General features: G+C 33.5%; 2 protein-coding genes across 3 annotated transcripts; one reads left to right on the forward strand and one right to left on the reverse strand.

Moving 5' to 3' along the window:
* The first annotated feature begins 3,252 nt into the window (after window positions 1-3,252).
* LOC145031429 (protein SINE1-like) lies at window positions 3,253-5,642 on the forward strand. The gene is made up of 3 exons (XM_078979977.1): window positions 3,253-3,516; window positions 3,821-5,037; window positions 5,133-5,642. Exons 2-3 carry the CDS (start codon window positions 3,829-3,831, stop codon window positions 5,448-5,450), a joined length of 1,527 nt encoding a protein of 508 aa, XP_078836103.1. The 5' UTR covers window positions 3,253-3,516; window positions 3,821-3,828; the 3' UTR covers window positions 5,451-5,642.
* A 10,562-nt stretch (window positions 5,643-16,204) lies between these two features.
* LOC145031430 (glutamate dehydrogenase B) lies at window positions 16,205-21,847 on the reverse strand. Of its 2 annotated transcripts, XM_078979978.1 has the most exons (10): window positions 21,521-21,847; window positions 21,317-21,418; window positions 19,019-19,136; window positions 18,830-18,943; window positions 18,526-18,747; window positions 18,346-18,420; window positions 17,873-17,989; window positions 17,541-17,791; window positions 17,288-17,450; window positions 16,205-16,534 (listed from the first exon to the last, which is right to left on the reverse strand). In XM_078979978.1, the coding sequence occupies exons 3-10, from the start codon at window positions 19,124-19,126 to the stop codon at window positions 16,349-16,351; spliced, it is 1,236 nt and encodes a 411-aa protein (XP_078836104.1). In that variant the 5' UTR covers window positions 19,127-19,136; window positions 21,317-21,418; window positions 21,521-21,847; the 3' UTR covers window positions 16,205-16,348. The 2 variants fall into 2 exon arrangements, with proteins under 2 accessions (XP_078836104.1, XP_078836105.1); XM_078979979.1 differs by lacking the exons at window positions 21,317-21,418; window positions 21,521-21,847 and having other exon boundaries at window positions 19,019-19,212.
* Window positions 21,848-22,678: the final 831 nt, after the last annotated feature.

Here is a 22,678-nt window from a genome sequence, read left to right on the forward strand (position 1 = left end):
CTTTGATGACCGGGCTATGGATGGGGTATCCAAGAGCAATCAGGTGGACTAGAATATGTAGATGAGCTCCAGGGCAATACCCAAATGAGGGATTGGGCCCAATTTGGAAAATTGGGCCATAGTTGGGCCACTAGTGGGCTTTTATGGATCCATGTGATATCGGGGCCTTTGTGGGCCAATTGGATTAGGTTATTTATGGGTTGGGTTGGTGGACCATATTTAGACCTAATATGTGAAGTTATGGTCTTAGATCCTAATAAGGTTAATTGTGGGTTTGGCTCAGTGTTAGAGGCCGAAGTCCGGAGTACAACAACAACATTTGTAGGATTTTTCCGCCATCTGAGGTGAGTCTTCTCACTATACTAACCTGTGTTGTAATTTGTGTGTGGACATTGTCACTACAGGCCAAAACTAAGCTTATGAAGAGGTTTATGGCATGGAGAAGGGCCAAAGCTTGATAAAGTCGATGACTTTATCGCTATGGGGGGCTAGAGGTGTCCAGATCTGAAGTTACAACTTCAACTCCTGCCCAACTTCCAGAAATAGGACCAAAATGGGCTAAAATTGCACTAATACCCCCTTTTAGAAATAACTTTTTGAACTTAAATTTAGGCTCGATATTGCTAGCAAACCCAACCGACTCAAGGTTTATAAACATATTAATAATTAATGGTACACTATTTTTTGTTTATCATCTCATAACTAAACACACAAAGTCACTTGTTTATATGAAAATGTTTCCAGGTAACTATATCATTGTTGTGTTGATGTAGACGCCTTCAAATGTAGGCTTTAAACTTTTTTCAAAGTAGGTTCTAAAAGTTTCCTATATAAAATATAAAGAATTTGAAGTTTTAGATATGTCATTAGACCCAACTTGCGTCTTAGTAAACTCTCCCCGTTAGCTGAAAAACTAGGTATTCGCTAAAAAACAGCTAGCAAAAATAACGTTTGGTAAAACTAGTTGATAAGTTAGTTGAAAGTTATAAAATAACATAAAAATGTATTTAGAAGAATATGTTTTTGTAATTAATTAATAGTATATTCAGAAAATTTAAAAAAAACTAGCTTTTTTTTTGAACGACAAATCTAACCTACCCATAAACTACACATTAAATCCACCTATATCCACGACGAGACTTAAACCCTCAACCTCAAGGAGGAAGGCAACACCGGATATCGCTGGGCTAGAAGTCCTTTGGTTTAAAAAAAAAACTAGCTTATAAACTATTTTTTGTTTGTCTACTATACAACTTAAAAAATAAACTAATTATGGCTATAGAAACACAACCTAATATACATTTTAATACAAGCATACAAATAATTAAAAAATAAAAGATAATTTTAAATGAATTTCAGAAATAAAACAAATTAAACATACATATAATTTGAATTTATGATTTATGATCATTGGAATACTAAAATATTCTGGAAAATCATTATTCAAATTTATAAGTTTGGATATCCAAATTTTAAGTAATTTTGATTGTTATTTTAAACTTTGAATTTAAATATATTTGTTGATCCATATAAGACACAACGAAATAACATAAAATTTGTATTTGAACTCTTGATGATACTCCAAGAAATTATTTAATAATTAATATTTGGTATTAAATTATAGAATTGAAGGACCAACTGTATTGAAACTGAAAGGGACAATATCCACAAGTCTTACATTCCTGGTTCGTTGAGAGATGGGATGCATGCATATGAAATATATTTGTTTGAAATTTACATTAGAATTAATTAGGTGGGCCCTTATGATATTAGTAATTCTGTAGGGACTATTTTGTAATTTACCGTTTTTGTCCATATTTTGGTATATTCTGTTATGGACCATCAAAAAACAAAAAAGGAAAAAGATGTGTAAAAAAGAGCGGGAAGATTTAAATAAATTCGCTGGTCTCATGAGAATTTAAAGTGAATTACAAGAATGCCCTTTTTCACCATTATTAATAATAATAATAATAAACATCACATCACCCGTAGGGGTGAATATTAATAGGAAGAGGGGGAGGGGGCGGAATACTACGAGCTTAAATTAAATAGGAAGTGAGTTATAAGTCAAAACCTATCCTAATGTCTAGAAAACAATTTATTGTTAACATGTTCTTGAGATTAATAGCATGACATAAACTAAAAAGTAAAAATAGAGACCATAAATTAGATAGAGATGATAAATTAGATGATTAATTCTTCATCTATTGTGGTTTAGATGTTTGTCTTTGATAACTTTTTTAGTTTTTACTATTGTTTTATATATATTGTATTGTTGTTTATAATTTTATCAATATAAAATAAATATATAGATCATAAATTAGACGATTAAATTTTCATCTATTGTGTTTTAGATTTTTGTCATGATTTGATAATTTTTTTAGTTTTTATGTTGTATTGTTGTTTATAGTTTGGTCAATTTAATATACGAATAAGATGACTGCTTAATTGTTAACAATCAATTTCATAAAAAATTATTTGCACATCGATTTATAAATGAGTGTTTAATATCATATATTGAGAAAGATATGTTAATTGGTATTAACAATGATAAATTTATAGATTGTTTTCTTAATATCAGAAATTGCTCATAACAAATGTAAAATATTAACCAGTATTTATTGAATTATGTTTGATATTTGGTATTAAAGTTAATGATATACTTGTATAAATGATATTGGGCGTATTAGGCGAAACAAGTTGGTAGTGTTTTGTTAAATGTTAAGTAAGATAACTTTTACATTTTAAACACTAGAAACTTGTTACCAAATGAGATTTTTTATTCACAATAAAACATTTTATCAAATACTAAAAGCTAGAAGCTCCTAAAAGATCCATACCAAATACACCCTTATTAACAATTTGACTCAATAACAAAAAAACATAACCCATTTTTTGTCACATCATTTAAGCAGGACACATAAATTTTGATCATGAATTCCTTGTTACGACCTAGATATCAACAAACCACCATCATTTCATTAGTTTCAACCATTTACTTTTAAATTATAATTTATTTGTTTTAAAATAAATATTTTAATCTTGTATTTCAAACAAACATTTTTTTTAAAGTTCTAGAAAACCCATTATCAACCAAACCTATAATCTCCCAAATAAATACTCATAAATATTATTTTGTCTAATAGACATATAAATTAAATATGAGAGGGTATAATAGTCAAAGCAACAAAAGTAGACGAGGGAAAAAGGAAATATTTGAATTATTTTAGAATCCCTATCCCTATATACGATGGGGGGAAAGAAAAATACTCGGGTCAATTGGAAGGACAGCTAAGCTCTTACAGTTTCACGGAATCCACGGTGCCCAATTTATCCAATCAAGAAAATCCAGACCCTTCTTTCATCAAATTACATACACACAGTCGATCCGTATTACAAATTCTTTAATATTCATGTCAAAAACCAGAAACCCATTTTCTTCATTTCTTAATTGTTTTGTGTTTTTATGAGCGATTAAGTCGAAATTAGCATCAAGAGCCTTTTCATCTCACACAGGTACTACCCGATACTATACCAATGTTGATAATTTTGTGTTCTTGTAATGTGTTTACTCGATTGAATGAAAATCCGAATGTTCTTTCGATTTTTGCACCAGCGTGTAAGAGAATTCTTGGGTTTTTGTTTGATTGTAAATTTGTAGTTCCAATTTCGTTTACCCACAAAGAGAAATGAACTTCTGGGTCTTCATTGCTCTAGTTATCTTCTTATATGCGTTTATTGATTGAATAAGATTTAACAATTCACTTAATTCAGAGATTGTGTAGTTTCCACTTTGAGTCGATTTCATTTTCTTTTGCAGTGAACTAAATGGGAAGAAATCTGAGTCCTGTGGTTAAGCGAGAACTGGAAAATCTGGATAAAGACGCCGATAGCAGGAAATCAGCCATGAAAGCATTGAAATCTTACGTCAAAGATTTGGATTCAAAGGCGATTCCGATCTTTCTTGCTCAAGTTTCTGAAACCAATGACACCGGAACAACTTCAGGTGAATACACAATCTCACTTTACGAAGCTCTTGCTCGTGTTCATGGCACAAAGATTGTCCCCCAAATCGACAACATCATGTCCACCATTATCAAGACCTTAAAATCCACCGTAACATCTTTCGCTCTTCACCAAGCTTGCTCAAAGGTAGTCCCCGCCATTGCTAGATACGGAATCGACCCCACCACTCCAGACGACAAAAAAAGACGAATCATTCATTCCCTTTGTAAACCCCTTTCCGATTCCCTTTTAGCTAATCAAGAAAGTTTATCTTCTGGCGCTGCTCTCTGTTTAAAAGCTCTTGTTGACTCTGATAACTGGCGATTTGCTTCAAGTGAAATGGTGAATGAAGTATGTCAAAGAGTTGTTGGGGCTTTGGAAAAACCTATGCAGAGTAATTCACATATGGGGTTAGTTATGTCTCTCGCTAAACATAACAGTTTAGTCGTTGAAGCTTATGCGCGATTGTTGATTTGGTCGGGTGTTACGATATTGAATACGGGTGCTTCAGAGGGGAACTCTCAGAAACGATTGGTTGCAATTCAAATGATTAATTTTCTCATGAAGTGTTTGGATTACAAGTGTATAATGTCTGAACTTAACTTTGTAATTGAAGAAATGGAGAAGTGTGAAGGCGAAGGTGATCAAATGGCGTATGTTAAAGGTGCTGCCTTTGAAGCAATGGAAACAGCAAAGAGAATCTTGATTGAAAAAGGTTCGAAATTTAAGCAAAATGGTAAAAAGGGTGAATCTGATTTCACTTTATCACCTGAATCACAAACCATGAGTTCATTCGGTGGGTATACTTCCATGGTTGACTCACCCGTTTCAGTTGTTGACTCTTCAAAAAGTGTGAGTAGAAAGCTTTGGAGGCATGACAATGGTGTGGTGGATGTTTCTTTGAAAGATGGGTTGTTTTCAAGTAACAAAAGTGTTAATGAAAACGGGTTTTGTGAAGATGAAGGAGATTATGAAGATGGGTTTTCAGGATTCTTTCAGAAAAGTTCAAGAAGTGTTACTCCTAGTCCTCAGGTATTTGATAATTTGAATATTTGATATTGTTTTCTTTTGAATCTTGATTAATCTGTTTATCTTTATCTTATATGCTTTTTAAAATCTTGTTACAGAGAGCTCGATCTTATATGGATATTGAGAATGTTAAGATGTATACAACTCCAAGAAAGCATGTTGATGAAAATGTTGTTGTGAGTGATCTTAGTGATTGTGTCACTCATGAAGATGATGAACATGATAATCTTACTTCAGAATCAATGTCTTCAACTCAAGTCATTACACATGGAGATGAATTAGTTCTTGAAACTAAAGCAACAGTTTGGTTATTTGGTTATAGATTTGTGTTTGGTTTTGTTGCTTTGTTTGCAATGATTGTTTGTTTCTTGTTAGTTGGAGATCTACAGGAGGATTTTAATCTTGTTCCTACATGATTTTGTTAGGTTGTACTTTGGTTGATGTGTGTTTGAGAGACTCATGGATTTGAGAATTTGTATTTTGTAGGTTATATGTACTCTCTTTATTAGAATTAGTACGTTTTTTAAAAGAATTATGTAGTTTGACTTTAAGTTTTCTTATGTATGAATAAATGTCTTTTATACACATTGTTAATTATGTTTTCATCAGATTTATGTATTTTTACAAGTCGTAATGCTTGTCAAAGATTTTCACAAGAATGATGCCTAAATAATTATAAAAGTCTAAGTTGGATGTTTCATAGAAATGATAGAATAACTCCGTTGTTTTTAACAGTTATAATAACTGAAAAAATGTTTACAATTACATTCAAGCTCCAATATGCAGATATATGTAAAGGAAATCCAAACATACATGTATACATACCATGATTTTAATTAGGGATAATGATTTGAAAGGGTAACGAATTTTCGATTTTGTTCACGTTTATTCACTAAACTTTTTTTCGTTATCTATTTGCCATTAAACTATTGAAACTGTTCACATTTTACCCTTATGACCGGTTGTTACCGGTCATAAGGGTAAAATGTGAACAGTTTCAATAGTTTAGTGGCAAAGTTGATTGGTGAATCTGCCTTCAAGACCTCTATGGATATAGACAATGACAATAAAAGACATGCAATGATCGAAAAGTTTGATCATAAGAGAAAGGCGATGTTTGAAGTAGTTTCATGTGTTGTTCCAAAAGAGTCAATTTGCTTTTATTGCCAAGAGAAGGGGCATTGGAGACGAAGTTGCCCTATTTACCTAAGAGATCTAAGAGATGGGAGAGTCAAAAGTATAACTACGCTTCAGGTAAAATCCACTATCTAACTCCGTTAAGTTCCTATTTATTGATTCTTAATACATGATGTGATAAGATTGCATTTGAATGTTTTGCAGGATCGGTGAAAAGAAAGGAAGCTTGATAAGAGAGCACGATGAATCTAATCACAAGAGATGGATCTTGATCGCATGAACTTGAAGATTGGATTTTGAGCTTAGATAGTTATGATAGAGTTGTTAGAAATTTTCCTTTTACATAGTTTTCAATAGATTTTGCATTGTAAGGACAAATGTTTTTCCGCTGCTTTTATAAATAAGATAAATTTTGTTTGACTTATTTATTTATTTGTTTACTTCCTTGCAATGAAATCGTTATGAAAATTGATGTTTGCATATTTCTACAACGAATGGATATGATTCTTAGTTATGTTATGGAAATGTCGAGAATTTACCAAATAGGGAGAGTTTCTCATCGCCCAAATTTCAATTGGACTGAAATTTGGAATCACGCAACTTGGTTGCATGATGAATGAAAAATTTCATATTTGGAAATTAGACAAATTCGTTGACAAAGTGTCAAGTGAAGGACTAGGAGATCGAGTTCACAAAGTTGTGTGTTGATCAAGTTCACCATAAGAGTAACAAGATATTCATCATGATCTACTAAAGGTTTAGTAAATATGATTATACTTATAAGATTAAGTGTAATTCTGAATTGATTGAAAAGGTTTAAATCAATAGTAGAACGAATAACAAGAATCAAGTAGGCAGAAAGATAAAAGTTTCTCCATTCTAAGAAGAAGGGAGAGTACCTTTTATGTTTTATGATAGGTCTTAATGATTAAGAACCATATCTCAATTGATCCTCTAAGTGAGTCTTAGTACAATTGTATGTTTAAGAAGAGGAATCAAGGATTGAAGAAATCGTTAAATCAAGAAGTCTATCATACTTCGTTCCAATAACAAGTCTTAAAGTTAAGATTGTGACAATGAGTGAAAAGTATTAAAGGTTTATAACATTCATCAAATGTGGAAAGTTGTGATGTCTTGAATAAGACAAAGATCGACTAGGACCAATTTATGAAGTGTTTTGATAAAAACTACACTAACTCTTGAATATTTGTTTGTCAAGAAATGTTTATTGACAAAAAGAATCTTATATGTCAAGGAGTCAGTGGGAGTCTTATTGGTCTGGAAAGGTTTCAAGAACAAATCAAATAAACCTTATCGATCATCACTAGCACATGAGTTGAGGTTTACAACCTATCGTGTTGACAATATTTTGATTCTGTGCTGTTTCAATTGAGTTAATTATGCATGTGAGTCCTATGAGTTCTCATCTTGAACGCATAAAAGGCAAGGCACCTTAATCAATGAAAGGTACATTGATAGGAAAAGGTGAGCTGCTTAACTACTTGGAAGACGTGGTGGGCAGCTGTGCTACCATAAGGCAAGAAATCAAGATTAAAAAAGGCTCGGTCCATATGAGTTTGAATTTGTCGTAAACTTTGGTTTTAACAAATTCACACGGATAGGAACATATACACCATTTAAATCTAAGTGTCATAAGATTTCCTCCTTCATGAAAATGATTGTGAGGAAATGCTTTCACTAAGAAAGATTTTAAGAAGATAGTGATTGTAAAATTGCATTCTCGAATTCGATCATGGTTACGGTATCCCTTTCCATAATTTGAATTGTGAGGTTTGGCAATTAGTCTTAATTGTTGAGACACACATATGAACTATCTAAGGACAAGGTGTATAAGTTCAAGAAGCCTTGATAAAAGATTATCAAAGCACTAAGTATTAGAAACATGGACTTAAGAAATTCAATAGGTATTGTCTTTCTGAAAGTTAAGATGTTTATGAATACATGTCGAAGCTAGTGGGAGCATAAGTGTTATGTTTTATAGTAATCATCATGATAGTGGGAGCATAAAAGTTATGATTGTATGATTATTATGGAAAGTTTTGCAAGTTGGCAATATTAATTATAGAAAAACATGAGTTATACCTTGCAAAGTCGTAAGGGTTGTAAAGTTATTTTGCTATAATTAAGGGAGAGAATATTATGCTTCATTTCAAATCTAAAGGATTAGGTTGTGAAACGTTAATAGATTTAGTCAAAGGTACATAGTATGTTCTTAAAATTTCGATTATGATTACGACATTCCTCTTCAAAATTTGAATTTTGAGAACATAGCAAATAAAACATTGTGCATCGTGTCCCATACGCTTCGGGTATAGGATCGATTGCAAATGCTTTAATGTTTGACCATTCTAAAATTTTCCAAATGTCTAGTGCATTTAGAGGGAAAAGGGACTAGAATCGGTTTTGACTAAAATAATTAAACAACTATCAAAGAACAATCCAAATTTCGACGAGGATTGGTTGCTTGTGAGTAGTTGGAAGCATGGTATTGGATGGACCATATTGACATCATCACAAATAGAAAAGATTCTATTAAGAATGAGTTGTCATGAGGAAAATATGGAAGCGTGTTCTTATTAGGAAGTAAATATTGAAAATCTATGTCTAGATTAGAAACTTTTATGCAAAAGGATGTTCAAAGGAATGTACTTTGAGTGAGAGACATAATATCTAAGGAATTGTCTTGTAACAATCTCCGATAGAAGATTTTGTAACATCATTAGCAATAGTCTTTGTGACTTTGGTGCAGTGACATTACAAAAGGATCGTTGCATAAAGTGTTAGAATCTAGCATATTCTATAAGTAGCAAGAATTTGATATTCTTACACTTATGAAAAAGGATTTGGAGTTGTAAAATGAGAATGATTGGAAATGTGTTCAATTTGTCTATTTCACAAAAGTAAGAACCATAGGTAAACATTGTGTGCATGCTAGGAGCATGGGACAAGTGTTGGAATTCAAGTAAGAAGTTGATTACCCGAAACGACAAATAATGAGTAATCAATATGGTGATAAATAAAAAGCGTTTTATTTATACTCAAAGGTTTGAGGCCATATGGGATTAGTATTATTCTTGTGTTTCACTTTGCATGTTTTGACTTCTAGAATAATTGAGTTTATTAAGAATAATCGAATTATTCGAACGGGCCACAGTCATTCATATGTTGGAAGTAGATATGAATGAAGACTGTCGTGAATTGGTGTGTGGATTGTCTAGAAGAGTATTAGACATAAGCAAATGTTTGTTGCAACGTTCATGAGTGCTTATGAATATGATTTGAGCATTGGATTAAACCCACGCTCACTTGGATCACTCCATGAATTGTTTCACGAGTGATTGGTGAGACGATAACATCTTATATTCTTGAAACCGAGATGTGTGAGTTGTATCTTGCAAATCGGTTGCACATTGATAATATGTAAACGCACTAGTAACTTGGTGTTATAAAACATATTGTTGTGTGTGATTTGGTTAGTGAGTGCAAGCAAGCATTGTATCAAAGTTTATCCGTTCCTTTTATCCAAGGTAGGATCAAAAGCGATATCTTTGGGCCCCTCGATGGTTTAGTGATGACAAACGTAAATGCTCGGCCGGGCTAGGCTAATTTGATTTGTTCAATTAGTCTGTCGTTATAAATCGGAAATCGAGATATAGTACAAAGAGAATGATTTGAAATCATATCTCATATGATATCTAGAATGGAGGAATATATGATCCCTTATCTAAGGACACACGTATCTGATAGGATCAGAGTTGACAGCGGCTTTGGAAAGCTATGATTGTAGATCAGGATCTGAAGTCATACGCAGAATAGTTATTAGACTTATCCAAGTGGGAGACTGTTGGATTAGTGTCTAAGTCCATAACTATTTTGGTATGTACTTGACCCGATGGTGCATGGTCCTTTTGGGTTGCCTTCACCAAAGCAACTTGATTGGAGAAATAAATAGAGAGAGAGGTTATTATGATTTATTAAAATGTTATAAGAATAAAATATTAAAGGAGAAATCATAATGGTTTAATTAATATTGGTGAATAATTAATTAGGAATTAATTTTGTGATCAAGTGTAATTAATTAAACTAGAGGGGCTGATTTGTAATTATGTGATAGTTACAAAATAAGGTAAGGATTATCTTAATATTAGGTTGGACGAATTTAAGGTGATAAGGCCTTAGAATTCGACTATGATAAGGATTCAAGGATTATCTTATGGGTTGCTTTGTGGATAAGCAACTAGATAAGGATAATGACTGAAACCCTATCTCTACACCTATATAAAGACCCAAAGGCTCATGAATTCGTGTATCCCTAAACAAAGAAGTCCTAAGGATGAATTCTAACCTCTTTCCTCTCTCTTTATACCTTCTCCATTTGCTCTTGGTGTTTGTAAGCCATTAGAGGAGTGACACTTGTGACTCTAAGCATTCCAAAGTCAATTCAAGGAGGAATTGGGATTGTTATTACTACATAACAATAAAGGTAATATCTTAAACCTAATTATATGTTAATATTGAATTCCATATGCTAGAATTAGGGTTTATAGTCTTAGATTCAAAGCATTTACAATAGAGAAACCTAGATCTAAGCATTAGGGTTTGTATGAGCACATAGGATGTCTTATGACCAAAACCCATCATATACCACCGACGTGATTCAAGGATGTGTGCTCGAGATTTTTGGTGTCAAGTTCCCTATAGATCTAGTTCCTATCGAGATGGGAGATGTCTGTGTCATCGTGGGCATGGACTGGTTGAGTAAGTTTGGAGCGGTCATTGACTGCGAGAGACATCTGGTGACCGTACGAGACCGTAGTGGGGGAGTGCTTACTGTGTATGGGGAGGGGACCCGGTGTGGGTCAGCGTTTTGATCGGCTGCCAGGGCGAGACAGAGTTTGCAGCAGGGCTGCAGTGGATTTATAGCCTATGTGATGGACACACGAGTGGCCGCGGGGAGGCCAAGTTCGGTTGACGAGGTTCTAGTAGTGTGCGAGTTTCCGGATGTGTTTCTCGAGGAACTGCCGGGCGTGCCTCCGAAAAGGCAAGTGGAGTTCCGTATCGATTTGGTTCCGGGAGCAACACCTATCTCCAAGGCGCCTTATTGCCTCGCTCCACCAGAGATGCAGGAGTTATCCTCGCAGCATCAGGAGCTGTTGGGAAAGGGGTTTATTCGACCGAGTAGCTCACCTTGGGGAGCTCCGATCCTTTTTGTCAAGAAGAAGGATGGTTCACACCGGATGTGTATTGATTACCGGGATTTGAACAAGTTGACGGTCAAAAACCGGTATCCATTACCTAGGATCGATGATCTGTTCGATCAGTTGCAAGGGGCATCTTGGTTCTCCAAGATAGACTTGAGGTCGGGTTATCATCAGATGAGGGTTCGGGATGAAGATATCCAGAAGACTGCATTCAGAACTCGTTATGGACATTACGAGTTTGTGGTGATGCCTTTTGGGCTCACCAATGCCCCAGCTGCGTTCATGGATCTCATGAACAGGGTGTGCAGGCCAATACTGGATCAGTCGGTGATCGTATTCATTGATGATATTTTGGTATATTCGAGGTCTAGAGAGCAGCTTGAGGAGATTGTGCTTCAAACGACAGAGCAGATACAGCAGGTCAGGTAGAGATTGTTGACCGCTCAGAGTCGCCAGATGAGTATGCGGACAGGCATCGGTCCGAGCTCGAGTTTCAGGTTGGTGACATTGTACTCTTAAAGGTCTCTTCTTGGAAAGGAGTGATTCGAGTCAGGAAGAGGGGCAAGTTGGGGCCTCGATATATTGGACCTTTCAGGGTAATCGCGAGAGTAGGCAGGGTAGCCTACCGTTTGGATCTACCTGTGGAGCTGGGTCAGATTCACGACACCTTTCATGTGTCGCAGTTGAGGAAGTGTATTGCCGACGAGTCGGCAGTAGTACCATTAGAGGATATCTTAGATGGATGCAGGCCTGAACTATGTTGAGAGACCGGTGGCAATTAGGGATCGAAAGGTTAAGGTTCTGAGGAACAAGGAAGTGCCCTTGGTGTAGGTGCAGTGGCAACATCGGAAGGGGTCCGAGCTGACGTGGGAGTCCGAGTCGGAGATGCGGGAGCAGCATCCGAAATTGTTTTCGATATAAGACTTCGGGGACGAAGTCTGGTTCTAATGGGGGAGAACTGTAATAGCCCGAAATTCAGGTACAACCAATTAGCCCTTCATCTTTTAAATAATTGTCATTTTTGGCCTTTGTGTTGGGCGAGTACGCTGGGCGTACAAGGAGTACGCTGCGCGTACTCGTGCGCCTCACTGAACGCGTTATCACCTGGGTACGCTGGGCGTACCCAAGGTTACGCCGGGCGTAACCGGTCCAGACCCAAAACCCTAATTTGGGTTGTTGGCTATAAAAGGAATGAGATGGCTTGGTTCCTCAGCCACCGTCCTTCAGAAAGAAACCCTAAGAGAGTTGTTCCTTCGTTTATAGCCTAGGTGTGAGTGTTCTAAGCTTTAAGGTGTTATTTCAAGGTAGCAAAAGAGAAGAGGAGTCCATTGTGGAGGCTAGAAGTTGGTGTACAAGTGTAGATTCGTGGATAACAAAGGTTAGAGCTTCTTCCTGAGGTAAAAAGTTCAGATCTTGCCTTGTAGTTCTTATGGTATGCTTCTTGGACCAATTTCTCGGGTTTTGGTCCCAAATATGGAGACTTTATGAGCAAGTAGTCTCCATTGGCTTAGATCTATCATATTCCAGGTCTATTTGAGTTGTATGTTCATAAAAATGTAATCTTAGACGTAAATAATTAGCCATGCATGAGATCTAGATCTTTAGAGTTGAAAAGAAAGGTATTAGAGAGTGTAGGAGCCTTCACATCCATGCCAAGGCTTAAAGGTTCCGACTTTATGGGTTAGGAGACTTAAAGAGAGCCGAATCTAGAAGTTGAAGAAGTATCTTAACCATTTAAGACCAAAAATATGGTATGGCTGAATCTGGGACTTACGCTGGGCGTAACTAGCGTATGGGGTTGAGACCCCCGATTGTGGTTCATCGATGTACGCCCCGCGTACATAAGCCGATACGCCCCGCGTACTGTGGTCTGTTGACTTTTGTTGACTTTTAGGGTTTTGGTCAACATGTGGACTTTGAGTCAAAGAGGGGTGAAATGGTCTTTTACCCCTCTGTGGGATAATGAAAAGGGTGTAGCCTAGTCTTGGAAGCCTATATTAATTAGAATGATATTTCGTTATGATTAGGTGGGGTTGGGTCTTCGTTTCGAGATTCGGAGATAGCGAGCACGTGAGATTCTAGACTTCCTGCGAGGTGAGTCTTCTCACTATACTATACCTGGAAGGGTATTTATGTGTGACCGGAAGGTCGGATATGATATGAGTTGTATGCATTGTATATGAATAAGTTAACCATTTGTATGTGCTATGTATGTTATGCTTGATATGGGCCGGAAGACATTATGTTATGTGCCGGAAGGCATTTATGTTATGGGCCGGAAGGCATTGTGATGTGGACCGGAAGGTCGATGCGGGTAGGACCGGAAGGTTTACCGGGTCGGGACGGAAGTCCCCTGAGACACATGGAACGGAAGGTCATGGCCTGGAAGGGCGTATGTGCGTAAGTAGTATTTTGGGGAACTCAGTAAGCATTTATGCTTACAGTTGTTGTGTTATGTGTTTCAAGTACTAGCGAGTACCGTGGGAAGGCACCTGCGTGATCTGTACACACTATCGGAGGATTTAGTTTATGATCTTGGGATTTATATGTTTTGTATTATGATATGATACATACGATTTTTATGACTTGATTTGGATGAAAACATGTTTTAAGAAATGAAAATTCACGTTGTTACAGTAGGTGATGAATTACGAGTTCAGGCGATGTTGTAACTACGTATTTCTTGTGATGATACTCTAACCCCTTACTATGAATTACGAGTTCAGACGATGTTGTAACTACGTATTCATGGGATGTCACAAATTCCGCATGCCAAACCAATGATCATAATTCACATCAGTGAGAACGATTCATTTTTTTGTAAAACCAAAATCAGATTGGAAATTTTGATTTGGTTTTTTATTTCGGTTTCAGTTTTTTGTTTTTTTTTAAATATATTTTCAGGGTTTTTTTTTTTTATTTTTTAATTTCATAGATTTCTTCATCAACAAATGTTGCTACAATTTAACAAAAATAAATAATTTGCTAAAACATAATACAAGAGGAAGTTTGTTCACATTTACTCATTGAACTTTTTAGAGGGAAACTAATTTTTGATTTTGTTCATATTTAGTCACTAAACTTTTTTTTGTTATTTATTTGCCATTGAACTATTGAAACTGTTCATATTTTACCCTTATGACCGGTAACAGTCGGTCATAAGGGTAAAATGTGAACAATTTTAATAGTTCAGTGGCAAATAGATAACAAAAAAAATTTTAATGACTAAATGTGAAAAAAATCGAAAGTTCATTACCCTTTCAAGTAATTATCCATTTTAATTACATAAAACACAATATATATTCAAATGAAAGCCTATTTTTTTTTTAAAGCCTTTCATTTTTCCATTTTTTCCATTAGATTATTTTAGCATGTTTACTACTTACAAGCAACCTTGCACTTTTACATATTTTTTATTTTTTGTTTCCGAAAAAAACCTTTTTGTTTTTTAATAAGAAAACCCCTCAAATTTTGTTTTTTCTCAAAAAGGCCCAACATTTTGTTTCGACTCATTATTCCTTTGTTGTTTATTATTTATTATTATTATTTTTTTAATGTTGTTGCTGTTTATTATGTTGATAGTTTTCACCGTTAAAATTTGAAGAAAACAATTGTTAATTTTTTTCAAACCAAAGGGAAAGGATGTGTGTTCAATTTTTGTTAACAAAATACATATAAAAAACTATTTATAAGATGTTACATGATTGTAGCAGGTGAAGAACAACGATCTAAGATGCCTTCATATTTTACATTGCTTGCAAACATGTATAATAATCTACGTGTCTTATTCTTATTGGCAAAATGTATGATAATTCACATGTCCTGTTTTTGTTTACAAAATGCATATAAAATCTGTTTTTATGTAAAAGATTCATAAACAGAGGTTAACCATTTGGACAATATATCACGTTTTGATTGAAAAGAATTCTTAAAAATCCAACGAACAAAGTAAATAGAATCAATATAAGTATTGGGAATAACATAGTATTATCCCTACAAATACGTCTTGGTATTGTCAAAACATGGAATGGAAAGAAAGGGTTATCATATTTCTTACATTCTCATCAAATTTATATACTTTATTCAAAAAAATGACATGGATTCTTCACTTTAAATAACGTTACTAAACTAAAGTTTTTGTTACTTATTTTGAACCTTCTTTACCCCATAGAGATATTGAATAGAAGTGAGTATTTTTTCATTATAATTTTGAAAATGAATGTTAAAATGTCCTTCAAAAATAAGAAAATAGATGAGACACATAAAATTCGGTTAATCCCAACATTCTTGTTTGCAAAATGCATAACAATTCACATCTTCGATTCTTGTTGGCAACATACATATCAAAATATCTTTTACAGGATGCTTGAAGATTATAACAAGTGAAAGACCATGATCTAAGCAGGCTTGACATCTTAGCTTAGAGCATTGTTTTATTCATCTGCTATAATCTCCAATCATTCTATAAATATATTTTGATATGTATTTTGCCAACAAAAGTTATACACATATCCTTTCTCCTAATTTTGGAAAACATCAAATGCCTCATTCAAAATTTTAATGTTAAAAACAATCAAGAACATCATAATCATCATCAACATGAATAACATATGCGTTACTCGCCAAAAAAAAAGTTGATCCAAACAAAGAATTTCACAAAAGATTTTTGTTTTCAAAACATAATATAAATTATTTGTACTCATAAAACTCTTCCAATTCCATATGCATAAAACATTCTTGGAAGTTCCAAATATAAACATAGTTTCACAAGTTGCTACTTCCCAAAAACCATTACAAAATGAGCAAACATAGAAACAAAACAAAGTTTAATTAAAAAAAAAAAAAGACTACCGGACTCGAGGCCCATGTGAAAACATCATAAAACAAGTTAAATCAACCTTCCACATTCGTTTTATTAAAGTGGAGCTTCATATTTATTTTGATTGGTTGGATTCTTAGGCTTCCCAACCTCTAAGAACAGTAGCTCTTGCAACACGATTGACTCCCAATGTAAAAGCTCCCATACGTAAATCACAATTGTGTGTTTTACACATCTCCTTCACATCTTTAAAACCTTGCACAATGTATTTCTTTAACTCTGTGTTCACTTTAGCTTCATCCCACATAAACCCTTGAATATTCTGTATCATAAAACCAATCATTTTTCACCGTTTTAGTATTATTATTATTCTTGTGAATTGAATTTTTTTAAGATGTTACATTTTTCGTCCCCAAAAGTTTGATCCTTATTTGTAAAGTTTCAAGTAAAACTGACTATACTTTTGTGACCGAAATTGCAAAAATTAACTATACTCAAGGACCAAAAACATTACAAGAACCTTGTATACGGACCAAAACTGTAAGAAAATATACTTTCTGGGACCACGAGTGACAAAATCAGCCATACCCAAGGACCAAAAATGTAATTTACACTATCTTTTTGGTTTTTATGGAAATCTGTTACATATCGTGAACGTTAAATTTCACCACGCAGATGTTACTTTTCAAAATGACCATTTTGCCCTTGGACCGAGAAAACAACAAATTTGGTCTTGTTTTTTTTTTTTAAAGGTTTTGTCAGTTGATCCTATGACAAAAATGGTAATTTTAAAAAATTACCAGCTGGTTTGTTAGATTTATATATAAATAAGCAAACAAAAATATTTGTTCTCAGAATGTTTTTGGAAGAAATGGAGTTTTGGGGATTCCTTTCATCAAAGGGCAAAATGGTCATTTAAAAAAGGTTAACAGCACAGCTGAGCAGTTAGATATAATAATTATTAGGAAACATGAAAATAACGACCAAAATTGCAAAGCACATACTTTAAGGACCAAAATCGGAAAATCGGATAAAACCAGGGACCAAAAATGTAAAAATTAGTTTAAAGATTTACCTGAACCCATTCGAAATAGCTAACAGTTACACCTCCTGAATTTGCAAATATATCAGGGAGGATAACAACGCCTTTCTTTGATAAAATCTCATCGGCTTCAGGATCAGTAGGATGATTAGCTGCTTCAATTATGAATTTCGCCTTAATCTCATTCGCATTTTCCCTTTATTATAAAATATTAAAATCAAATTAATTCATTGATGAGCATTTAAATATATATATATATTATAAATTTGGGTACAAAAAAAACAACCTGTTGATTACACCACCAAGGGCAGCTGGAATGAGAATGTCACAATCTTCAACAAGAATGGAATTGGCATCAATTGCATTTGCACCACCAAAGCCTTTTACTCCTTTGTTTTCCTTGACATGTTTCATTAGGGTTGGAATGTCGATTCCATTCTTGTTATGTATTGCTCCACTTATATCACTCACTGCTACGACCTTTCCACCCGCTTCGTGAATCAGTTGAGCAGCCCAGGAACCTACGTTTCCGAATCCCTGAAACACCGGAATGGAATCAGAATATGTATCCTTCTAGTTCTATGTTCTATGTATGTATATATGACACATATGATATACCTGTATGACAAACCGTTGACCGGAAACACTCATTCCGTGGTCATTAAGAAGGGCTTCTGTTGCAAAAAGTACTCCTCTTCCAGTTGCAGCATCTCTACCCAATGATCCACCAAGATCCTGTAATGATTTTGGAAGGAATGGAATCTATCTAAGGAATTGGAATATAGAAGGAAATGGAATATAATTCAAACTTATTGAGTTATTTCAATATAAATGTTGAGGGTATTTTGGTCTTTTAGGAAGAATGGAGCAAAATTATGTCCACTTGGCAAACATGGAATGAGATCTCATATTCCGATTCCGTCGGAATTGCCAAAACCGACGAACAAAACATGTGTTTCCAAATAGAAAGTTTCACACAGAATGATTCAATCAATTTAAAATGGAAAGTAAAATGTAAAATGTATGTAACTCAGATTCCTGATAAAAAGGGTAGTTTTGGAATTCAAGGAAAAAAAGGAAACAGGGCTTACAATAGGTTTTCCAGTAACAACAGCAGGGGAGTATCCATGGAATTTGGAGTATTCATCTAAAATCCAAGCCATTGTCTGTTCAAATTTCAAATTTCAAATTACAAAATACAATAATCATAAATCATTTTTGTAAGGTATAATTTATAAAATTTTAAACTTCAATGAATAAAAAAAACAAACCTGGGGATTAGTTCCCATATCAGGAGCAGGAACATCGGTGTGGATTCCAATCAAATCATGAATCTTTTGAGTAAAAACTCTGGTTAATCTTTCCAACTCGGAAATACTCAATTCCGCCGGATTACATCCGATTCCACCTTTCGCACCACCATACGGAATATTCGCCACCGCCGTCTTCCACGTCATCAGTTGCGCTAAAGCGTTAACCTCATCTGGATCAACCTTTTTAACAAATTCACAAAATTAATCCATATCGATAAACATAAATTAGAAATTCGATTACTAAATCGTTAAAAAAACGCACCTCTGGGTGGTATCTGATTCCCCCTTTCATGGGCCCACGAGCATTGTCATGTTGAACCCTGAATCCGACGTAAGACACCAAACTTCCATCGTCTTTTGGTATCGTACACTCGACCTATAAAGATTCTTGATTCCGTAAGTAAAAAAAATCAAGAATCGAAATTAAAAAAAAAAAATGAAAAAATTGAACCTTGATTTCTCTGAATGGAATGAGGAGACTCTTTTCGAGTTTGGAGTCTAAACCTAACAGACGAGCTGCGAGCTTGAAGTTACGATTTGTTGCTGCTAAAGCGTTCATTTTTGTTTGTCTAATGAAAGAAGAATGTTAGAGAAAATAAGTTGAATTATGTTTGAGAAAACAATGGGGATTAATTCGAATAATTGAAAGGTAGCACTAACGGATTTGTATATATACTATAAATATCGGGACTTTTTTTTATAATGGGGACAAAAAGATATATAAATTTATATTGTCATGCATGAGTTAATTGGGCGTTTAAAGAAGAAGAGTCTATTTCGAGGAAGGATACTCGAAGAAAAAAAGTGTTTCTTTCAAGATCTGCAATAGCCAGCTTTATTTTATCATATGTACACGTGGACAAAATTTTCTTTTTTTCTTTTGAAATAAAATTGGAAAAATATATTTGTGTATCTCTGTAATAAATTGGACCTTTATAAAAAAAGGTTTGATTTTGATTTCGATTTTGATTGTATATATTTAAGCTTCATTATTTTGTATTAAGATTGTGATTTGGGGTTTGTGTTAATAAATTAAAATCGATTATTGTTTGGTGCAATGTATGTAGTTAAATTTATGCATTTGTTTAAGCAAAAGAGAAAAATGATTATCGATATTAAATTTAAAAATTAGTGTATTAAACACTCGAAAAAATAAATGCGAAAATGATGTGGCGTTTAAATTAATTAATATTTGAAATGGTGCAATGCATACTTGTCCGGACAGGTCATGACTAGGGTGGGGAAGTCAACATCTATCCATAAAATCCTCTTCAAATTAAATTTTTTGTTTTAATAACATTTATTTTTATTAGAAGCAGCTCAAATTATATAAAAACTTATAAATAAATAGATTTTTCTGACGAATGATCATCGGATCCTAAAGTATCCTTTTAATAAAAGCAAAATTAACTGACACATGATAGTTAATGTCATTAATATCTTCAACCAAATATTAAAAAAAAAAAAGTTGTATTTTCCATTTTTCCTAACAATGTAAAATACAAAATGTTGAAAACATGTTAAGAAGTAAGATCCACGTTTCCACAATACATTCAAAATTGCACATCTTTGTCGACCCATGTGTTTTTCTTAATATAAATATTTTTAAAAATATAAATTATTTATAATTTATAACAACACATAATAATTTAAAACACTAATTTGATTAGGATGGAAATGTGAGAAGCATTGTCAACATGCCGCGTATGGATCTAGTCAAACCAGCTAACTCACACAACTACAAAAGCCATCGCTATCCTCTTCGCTCTCAACGACTGATATTAGCCACCGTGGGCAAAATGGTCATTTTACATTCGGATAAACATGTGACATGGTGAGTGGTGACGATGTTAAAAACCCAATTAGTCAACATTGAGGTACATGCTTCATTAAACGTATTAAAATTTGTACTCTGTGCATTAGAAGTTGTATTGTACACGTCATGTGAGGGTAAGATCAAGTACATAAAATGTAAGATTTAAAAAATATTTTACTTCATTTGGAGAAGTGAAAATGAAATTACAAAATTGAGTGTAAATTGTAAATTGACATGCAATTAAATAAGTATATGAGTATTATTTGAATCTCTAATGACTAACACCTTTATAGATATTAAGAAGATTTTTCGGATCAGAACACATGATTAGATCTAAGATTATCTTAAATTCGGCAAAAAAAAATAAAAATAGAGATGATTTTATTTAAGAGATACAACACATAAATTAAAGAAATGTAATATAATTATAAAATTTGCAACTTTGTTTTTCCCAATTCTGACTTAAAAATAAATAAATAATAATAATAACACAGAAGTTATTATGAATTTGATCTGAATTAAGACGTAGAATTGTAGATGCATGAAAAGGTGAACACTAATTGGTCAAAAATGCTCCAATTAAGAAAGTGAAATCCAAGCCCACTTGGCCCAATTATATTTTATTTAAGCCCAAATATTGAACCCACAATCCGACCCGAATGTTCACAGGTACATTCATGGTGTCAAAACCCCCAATTTACTACTGCAAACGAGGAGAAACGAAAACGGAAAAACCCTACCGGAACAGACTAATGCTACCTCTATTGTAGCAATCAAGTTTCCAAAGTTAAATTAAGCTACAGATTCAACAAAATCAATTCACATGCAGATGATCGATCAACAAATTCAATGTAACAACGGAAAAATAAAAAGCAAACACAAGGAATTGAAATTTGAATGTCGATCATATCTGATAATTGAAGTAAAGTTTACCGGATCGTCGACTGAAGAAATGCTGGAGATCAGAGAAGAGTGTCGGAGCGACAGTAGAAAGAAAACCTGTTCTTCACTCCGATAACTCCGCAACTCACTTCGCTGGTATATATAGCAGTGAAATGACATTTAAAAGTAATCAAAATGGAAATGGAAATCGAAATAAATAAAGCAACTAGAATCAAGTTCGTCATGAGCAATTACCTCTCAAAATTGAAAACAATGATGTCAGATAATTAGAATATGTGCTTATCAAATTGATGATGGCAACATGAGTGCTCCAACTATGACGACAGGAATAAGCTACTCATCATCCACCACTGATTCAACAGTACGTCAAGCACGAGTCGCGATAAATTGATTAAATAAATTAGTTGAAGATTGAAAACATAAATAGGGATACTCAAAGCAATTACAAAATGGATACAATCAAGGTGAATTTGACACCAAATCGATCTTTCACGTGAATATGTTCTCTTTCATCAGTTCATGGACCATCCTAAAGTCTAAAGTCTAAAGTCTAAACTACTCTTCGTTTCAACTTGAAGGCTTGGACAACAGAATTTATAGAACATTTTTTTCTTTGAGTAATTAATGTATTTAAAAAAATTAATTTGAGTTATTTTTATTTAAAAAAAATACTTGTTGAGATTATTAAGTATAATATCTGATTAATGATAAACAATATACAAATAAAATAATGTAATTAATTTAATTTAATTATATAAATATTTAAATTATAACAATTGTATTATATGTTATTTATTTATTTGTTTTGTTAGTTATTAAGACCATCTCCAACCCATTTTTATTTTTTCCCTAAAAAATAAAGTAAAAAATGGGATAAATATTGTTTTATCTCCAACCCTATTCTATTTTCCCTCCATTTTTAACCTCAAAAAGTATATTCCAAGTATATTCTATTATTCCAACTTACATATATTTGCAAACACACACCTCTACTAATTTAGTTTTAACAAATATATAATCTATATTTTTTTCATTACATTAATATTAAATAAACAATATTATATTTATAATACACTTATAAATAAATATTATACACGAATTTATAAAAGTATTACATATACACACTTTTAAATAAATATTATACATACATTTATATAAATATTAGACATACACATTTTTAAATAAATATTATACATGCATAGATAACATATTTATGCGTTGGAATAAATTTCCCACAAATGATCAATTAACACATTTCGTAGGCTGAAGTGTGCTTCTTTATCTTTAATACGTTTATATCGAGCAAGAAATTGTTGGAATTGACTGTCTTCATCTGTCGTCAATTCAAGCTCTATCGTATTTGTAATATATATTTTAATTATAAGTTTTTGT

Source organism: Lactuca saligna, chromosome 2 (genome assembly GCF_052625555.1).
Source record: "Lactuca saligna cultivar CGN05327 chromosome 2, ASM5262555v1, whole genome shotgun sequence".
Classification (NCBI taxonomy): domain Eukaryota; kingdom Viridiplantae; phylum Streptophyta; class Magnoliopsida; order Asterales; family Asteraceae; genus Lactuca; species Lactuca saligna.